Source organism: Trachypithecus francoisi, unplaced genomic scaffold (assembly GCF_009764315.1).
Source record: "Trachypithecus francoisi isolate TF-2019V2 unplaced genomic scaffold, Tfra_2.0 Lachesis_group6, whole genome shotgun sequence".
Lineage (NCBI taxonomy): Eukaryota > Metazoa > Chordata > Mammalia > Primates > Cercopithecidae > Trachypithecus > Trachypithecus francoisi.
The window spans coordinates 48,281,430-48,289,119 of record NW_022681471.1 but is presented as its reverse complement, the minus strand read 5'-3'; the positions used below and the strand labels follow the sequence as shown (position 1 = coordinate 48,289,119).

The 7,690-nt window shown below is 43.5% G+C and overlaps 1 protein-coding gene across 6 annotated transcripts; it reads right to left on the bottom strand.

Moving 5' to 3' along the window:
• Window positions 1–2,139: 2,139 nt before the first annotated feature.
• ARMCX5 (armadillo repeat containing X-linked 5) lies at window positions 2,140–7,158 on the bottom strand. Of its 6 annotated transcripts, none has more exons than XM_033201472.1 (6): window positions 7,036–7,158; window positions 6,732–6,955; window positions 6,457–6,598; window positions 5,274–5,386; window positions 4,792–4,837; window positions 2,140–4,421 (listed from the first exon to the last, which is right to left on the bottom strand). In XM_033201472.1, the coding sequence occupies exon 6, from the start codon at window positions 4,155–4,157 to the stop codon at window positions 2,481–2,483; it is 1,677 nt and encodes a 558-aa protein (XP_033057363.1). In that variant the 5' UTR covers window positions 4,158–4,421; window positions 4,792–4,837; window positions 5,274–5,386; window positions 6,457–6,598; window positions 6,732–6,955; window positions 7,036–7,158; the 3' UTR covers window positions 2,140–2,480. The 6 variants fall into 6 exon arrangements, with proteins under 6 accessions (XP_033057363.1, XP_033057364.1, XP_033057365.1 ...); XM_033201473.1 differs by having other exon boundaries at window positions 6,457–6,592; XM_033201474.1 differs by lacking the exon at window positions 5,274–5,386 and having other exon boundaries at window positions 6,457–6,592.
• Between the last annotated feature and the right edge of the window lie 532 nt (window positions 7,159–7,690).

The following is a 7,690-nucleotide window of genomic DNA, read 5'->3' as shown; positions in this document are numbered from 1 at the left end:
AACCTACAGAACAGGAGAAAATATTTGCAAATCATATAGCTAATAAAGGGCATGTATCCAGTATATATTTTAAAACTCCTACAATGCAACAATAACCAAAAACACAATTAAAAATGAGCAAAGAACTTAAACATACATTACTCCAAAAAATACACACAAATGGCCAATAAGCACATGAAAAGATGCTCAACATCATAATTTTGGAAATGCAAATTAAAACCACAATGATATACCACTTCACACCTACTAAGATGGCTATTTAAAAAATAATGGAAAATAACAAGTGTCAGCAAGAATGTGGATAAATTGGAACTCTTGCATATTGCTGATGGAATATAAAATGGTACAGGCACTGTGGAAAACAGCTTGGCAATTCCTCAAAAAGCTAAACATATCATACAACCCAGCAATTGCACATCTAGGTATATACCCAAAAGAATTTAAATCAGGGACTCAAACAGATACTTGTACTCCAATGTTCACTGCAGCAATATTCATAACAGCCAAAAGATGGAAACAACCTAAGTGTCAGATGACACCTCATGAACAATCTAGGAGATGACTTCGCATCCCACAATTCCCATCCAAGGAGAGACCATCAACTTTGTGCTTTGACACAGATACATACACACCCCACACTCACCCTTCTCTTTAGCTGATGTTGGAAAATTCCATAGCCATCAACTGATTAAGTGTGTGCTCCACAGGGCATTTGAGACACAGAATTATTTCCAAAGGGTCTGGTCCAATTGTATTTTGATGATCTCCAACACTGAGAGTAGTACTCACAGCTGGTATTACAGGCTACAGGAGTTCTGTGAATTAAAAAATGTTATAAAGAACTTCAAAAATCATCTAAATTGAAGTTTCACATTGCAAAAAAACTACCTTGCTTGTTTCTCTTAATGCACAAGTGTAGCTAATTGTGCTTCATTTAAACTTTTAGACGTACCGCAATAGATTCACTTGATCCTAGTAGAAATTAAACCAGAGATAGCTATTAAAAGTAGGGATCCATTACACCATATTGAGATTTTCCACTTCAGACCTTCCCTTAAATGCATAAAAAGTTAGGAGAGGAAGGTCAACAGAAAGACCACCGTTTGTATATTGATCCTAATATTTATATTTCCCAATTCTGGGCAGTAAATTAACAGTAAAAGAGGCAGGGGGTAGAAGAGGCAGAGGTGACCCCAAAATCCTAAACTATACATTGTCATTCTATTCCACAAACCCTTGCAGAGAACCTAGCTTTTGTTAAGAATAAACAGGACAAGCTTAGTATAGACAATATGGCTTCAGCTTTATAAACTATGCAAATAGACAGAACGGTGGGTTTTATGAGAATTAATTTCTCCCTAACTACTCATTTCTAAAGGAATTCGGTATCCTGTGGCTATACCATACATAGAGCTGAGCTCTGACCAAAAAGAATCAGCACAAACAAGGGGCTGCTACCAACTGTGATACAAATCACCAAGTCCAAGCATTGGCCAGAAAACAAAGGCAAGGAGTAACCAGTCACCAGGATGAGACAGACGAGATTGTCTATGAAACAGTTTCAGTGGGTAATCCCCAGAAAGACTCTCCTCTGAGGCCCAGGACTTCAGGGGGAGAGAATCGCAGATGAAGCAGTAAATCTGATACCCCTGGATAGGGGGGGAGCTATTGAAGGCACAGTGGGGCTGGGTCCCTTCAGAACCACACTTTCTGTGCAGCTGTCCGCGGCTTACTGAATAGGGGTGAGAACCAGGAATCCTCTTGGGGTTAAAAAGCTTCAAGGCATCCTGATGAGACATTTTATGTGAAAACCTGAGCACAAGTTCTGGAACTGAGACTACAGTGAAAGCATCTGTGTTCCGTTCCTCCTTACTCCCTTCCCCAGAGTTGCCCAGATAGGGCTTCATTCCTCATTTGAAGCCCTATCAGTAGGAGCCTACAGACAGCTAATAGCACAGTCCTGTCTTCATGCATAGAGTGATTCTACTCCTTGAGTATGTTGAAACTAAATAATCTGTCAATGTGAACTTGTTTTGTTTGTGCCCCACTACAGACACACAGTCAGTGTTCTTCATCATCTTTATGCTCTCTGTGCTTTATCCCCCAAGATTAGATTTCAACTGAAGAACTAGGACAATATTTTCACCAGTTTTAGCATGCAACTTTATTAACAACATGTAAATAAAATCTTAAAAGAACACACTTATATCAATATAAAGCACAGAAGTATAGCTTACTCAGGATGAATAGATTCATTATCATGTCACGTTGCAGAAATACTAAAAATATCTCAACTTATATTATATAGCACAATAAAAATCAGCACATGTTCAAGATCTCAAGATTAATTGGTATCCATAAAATTGCCTCCCTCAATCAACATGGAAAACATGAGTATTGAATTTATAATTATAATATGCATTAGTTTCATATTGCAACTCCAAAAAACTGTTTGAGGATTTATGAGAACAGAGGGGTATTCAGAGTTTGAGTATTAATCTTATGACTTTATCTCTCACTTCAGGATCACTGTGCTCTGCTAAGTCTTGGAGTTTCTGACCAAACTGTTTTGCTTCCTGGAATATTGAAATAAGCTCAGATTTAGTGAACTTTTCTTTGGTAAATAGCTTCACCTTTGTTTTGAACTGAAAATTTATATTCTCAAATATTTCAATAATATTAAGAATATTGGCCTTTGACTCATGCTTGTTAAAGGGTGCAACCAATGATGACAGTACTTTGGCACTGATCAATTCTCTTGTATTGGCACAATTTTTAGACAAACACGAAAACACTTTTAAAACATAAAACTTGGTTTTGACACTTCCCTTGTTTAACAAGGTGAGGAAATCTGGAATATAACTGGTAATCACATAGTGATCTTCAAATTTTACACTCAAGTGCCCTAGTAATTTCAGTCCAGCCAGCTGCACAGGGGAGTTCAAGGGGCAAGAGACTATGTCTTTACAAACTTGATGTATATAGGACTCCCCTGATTTTGGTTCTTCAGAAGACTCAGAGCTGTCATCCACCATACTTAAAGCTCTAGGGTGTTCTTTAACATTGGCATTATTGACTAAGTTTTCAATCATAACAGTAATACCTACATCATGAATTATATCTTGAGTAAATGGATAAGCAGGACTGATGCCCATTATCATTGTAGCTATTTCATGAATGAAAGGATCCTTGGTTAACTTAAGGAGGGCAACAAGTTTATCAAACTCTTTAGGCTCTAAACTAAAGCCACGTGATTTGCAGTGGCAGGCCTTCGGATTAGGCCCATACTTTTCCCTTTGCCTAATCTGTTTTTTTATCTCAGTTAAGGTCTGGTAATAAGGCCCATGATAAGGTGGGATCTTGGTCAAAGGTCGAATCCCCAGAGGAGTTTCAATCAAGGTCTCAACCAGGGTCCAGTTTCCTTCTGGAGGCAAGGATTGCTCCCCTCCCTCAATTGGAACTAGGACAATATACCTGGCCCTTGACCATGCTATTGCCTTTTGTTTTATAGTAAGTGTGGGTTTGTGTGCGGGCTTGGGCTTTTCCTGGATCTTAGGTAGTGGCTTACAAACTTGAAGAGAGGTCTCTTCTTCAGGCCAGAACCAAGAACCTACACTAGACTCTTCTCCAGTCCAGAACCAGGAGCATATATTTTCTTCATCCTCATCACTGGATTTCATCCCAATGCTGGCCTCTTCCCTTCTGTCAGGTCTGGACCCAGTATTGGCCTTATCATGTGACTTGGCATAGGACCTAATATTTGCCTCAATGACAGCAACAGCCTTGACTTCAGATTTGGTTACAGCACTGACCCCAGACATAGGCATGGCCTTTGACTTGGTTTGTGGCACTATACTGTGTTCTGCCAGGGGTTTTGTATTAGTCTCAACCATGACTCTACTCTTAGTTGTATCTTCCATCTTGCTCACTTCCCTTGTCACAGCCATAGCCTCCCTGTAGGTCACTTTATGTGTCCTGGTCATTGCTCCATCATCAGCTTTGGCCTGGGTCACTGATTCTGTTTTCAGTTCTGCCTCAGCCACTGCCTTGGCCTGGGTTTTACCATTCACTCTAGCAGTGGCAGGACCACTGATTCCATCTTGCAGGCCAGCCTCAGCCTTTCCTCTAGCCCTTGCTTCTGTCCCAGAGTCAACCATGTTCCAAGTTTAAGGTAAGGACAAGTTATATACCCCCACCCCTGTCTCAGCCTTGACTGAAGGTCTGTCCCGGTTGGTGTTTTCATACAAAGTCCAGTAGTCACTCTGTCCCCTTTCCAACTACAGGCTCTGCCAGTGATATAGAAAACATGCAGAGGAAGCTCACTCAAGGTAGGGAAGGATGGCTGTGCATGGGCCCAGCCCTGTAGAGGGTGGTGGTCTTCAGCCACTCCAAGGCCACCAGATCTGCCACTGAAGTAGGACCTAGGGGTGGAGGAAGGAAATGGGGCTTTGAGTCTCTTTCAATTTTTTTCTCCTCATGCTGATCAGCACAGGGAGACAGGAGAATATGGAGATTCAGTGCTTGGTGAGAGAGGTAGATAATTAGCAAACTCTCTCTCCCTTCATTTCACCCACTCCCTACACTTCCAAGTGCTATCAACCTTCTTTCCAGTCACCAAACAGGAGCATAAGGAGTAGGAAAACTGGATGAGAAGCTGAGGAATCCCTTTAGTGGTTCTTGACCGCTGCTGGAGCCAAGCAGCTCTCCACTACTCCATCCTACAAGTCTACCCAGGCAATCCCCATACTCATACCAACCTGCACTGATCTGGAGTAACTTTCTCCTCCTTACCTTGCTTCCAATGGTGACAAGCCCTATAGCAGATCTACAGGAAGACCTATGGACAAATAAACAAACAGGAGAATGTGGAAACTGATCTCCTGGTGACCGACCTTGGTCCCTAGCCCCGATTCTTGCCTTTCCAGATACATTTTTCTAGTATTTCCCTCCTCCTAGTACCCTCTCCCCCACTGCTTTGTTTCAGGGCTACTTCTCCTCCTCCTCCCTATTGCCCACCATCTTCCTCTTCAGTGATTGCCCTAGAATGTCCCTCATTCAGATTAGACTAGGCTTAAGCATGACAGCAGGACAAGCAAGTGGAGAGTGAGAAAGGCAGGTCTTAGTATTCTGTATCCCCACAACTTACCAAGACTCCCAACTAAATCAGCAGCAGCAGGGGGTGGGGCAGATGGGCATAACTGGTAAAATGACAAAACAGAAGAGATGGAATTCTCTAGTCGAAGTTGCTCCCGTCCCTGTACCTTTACACCAACCTTAACAGATACAGGGCAATTTTCTCTTCTTCGTAATTTCCTAGTTTCAAGTTGGGTGACCATTTTACAAAACTTCACAACTGACAGTTCCACAGACCTGGGGACAGATCTACCTACAGGGATTCACAAAAACAGACCAATAAATGAAGACACAGGAGACAGTTGAGGTTGTCTTTGGTAGAGACCAGCACCCAGGGCACAGATTCTTTCTGGATACAGATACTTTTTCGGCAAACATTTTCTATCTCCCCTTTTTCTCCCACTCCTAAATCTTCAAGCCCCTCTGCTCTATTCTCAAAGTCTGACAATTCCTATACAGAGACAACTCAAACATCCCTACAGGGTAGTAGTAATGGTGTTAGCAGGGATGAAATGCCTAGACAAACCACGGAGGCTGAGAAAAAAATGAAAAGTATTTATTTCCATATTTTATCTGGGTTCCTATGTTTCCTTCCTCTCTCCCAAAGCCTATCATTTTCTGCAACATAATGCGGGTAAGGGAGGACATGTTAGGAAAGCTGGCAGAGAGTTCTGGAAGCTCCCTTACACTCCTGCCTACCCTAATCTTAGCCATTTACAACCTCCAAGTACTGCCTCCAAGTACTGCCCACTCTGTGAAAACCACGCCAATTTTCTTTTCCTTCTCCTCCCCCCTTGTGGGAGTCTGCAGAGGTCTGCTGTCCCCTACAGATCTGTACAGAAACATGGAGTGCTGCAAACTTAGGAACAGATCTACACATACACACACAAAGAACAAATGAAAGACAGACAGAGAGAGACGTGGTTATTAACGGTCAGACCAGTAACCAAGACATGAGGCCCTTTTCGAATCCAGAGCCTTGATTATCAAACATTTATAACCTCTTTTTACATTCTCTCTCTCTCAGGGCTCCCCAGACAACTGTCCTCGCCTATGGAAGCAGCCCTCTCTTCCTCTTATCTATTCTGCCTTTTCCCTGCTAGAAGCTGCAACCTTTTTCTTCCCAAACATGGTTTGAGGTGAACCGAGTGTATGGAAATCAAGCTAGCAAAAGGCAGATCATTTTTTTTCTTGTTGTGTGCCATTCCTATTACCCGTCTCTCTCTCCTTCTCACCGCCCGCCTCCCATGACCAGGTCGCGTAACCAGTGTTCACCTCCGATAGCCACATCCACCCCCAAGCAATGCCCACCTTCTCACCGACCTTCTCCGCTTGCATCAGAGGCAGTTTTCTTGTTTCCTTGCCTCGAGGTGCTGTGTCATACAGCAGCAGGAACAGACAGTCAGACACAAGGACTCGAGGCAATGGCGGCGGCTGTGTATGGAGACTGACCCGGCACCTGGGACTCAAGACGAGATAACCGCTTTATCAGATTAAAGACTGCGACTGGAAAACTGCTGTCAATTTTGGTATTCTTTTCTCCTTCCTGTTCCCAGGGCTCCTCAGAACCTCGAGCGTAGTTACCATTTAACATCTACCTTTTCCTCCACAGACGAGGTTCTTCCCCGTCCGGGTTACCCACATCGGCAGTGGGAGGAGCTAGAGCGTAGTTTATGGGGATCCGGCTTCTGGAAGCGGAGTGATCTCAGGCTTCGTCTAGCGCCGCGACTCTTACTGTCGGAGGGCTCCCTGTCCTGTACCCTGTGGTCGCTTCAGGTATTGGAATGCGCAGGGGCGAGTTCCGGATATAGGGAAAACGGCGCTGGAACAAGAGAGGCATACAAATACCAGAGTGTTTCTGTATTAGTTTCCCTTTTGCGGGAGCTCCCCCGGCAAGCCTACCATTCTTTCCTGAACTGAAATGCACACGGGTTTCCAGCTGTGGTGTCAGGAAATCTCTTCTGGCCGGACAGCAGGAAGTGTTCCAGTCTTTAGAAGTTCATCTCTCCAAACACAGAGGCCCACTGAAATGGGCGGTCTCGGGGTGGGGCCCAAGGTAGGGAAGTTGGCAAAGAGAGTCAAGACTAAGATAGGAGAATACGTACTGATGGATTCCGCAAACTTTGTGTTCCTTCGAGTCCCCCCTCCCAGCCCTTAATTTTCATTTTCTTTTCTTTTCTTTTTTTTTAAGTTCTGGGATACATGTGCAGGATGTGCACGTTTGTTAAATAGGCAAACGTGTGCCATAGTGGCTTGCTGCACCAATCAACCTATGACCTAGGTATTAAGCCTGGCATGCATTAGCTATTTTTCCTAAGGCTTTCCCTCCCCCCACCACACCCCCTGACAGGTCCCAGTGTGTGTTGTTCCCCTCCCTGTGTCCATGTGTTCTCATTGTTCAGCTTCCACTTATAAGTGAGAACATGCAGTATTTGTTTTTCTGTTGCTGCATTAGTTTGCTGAGGATAATGGCTTCCAGCTCCATCCATGTCCCTACAAAGGACATGATCTCATCCTTTATTATGGCTGCATGATATTTCATGGTGTATATGTACCA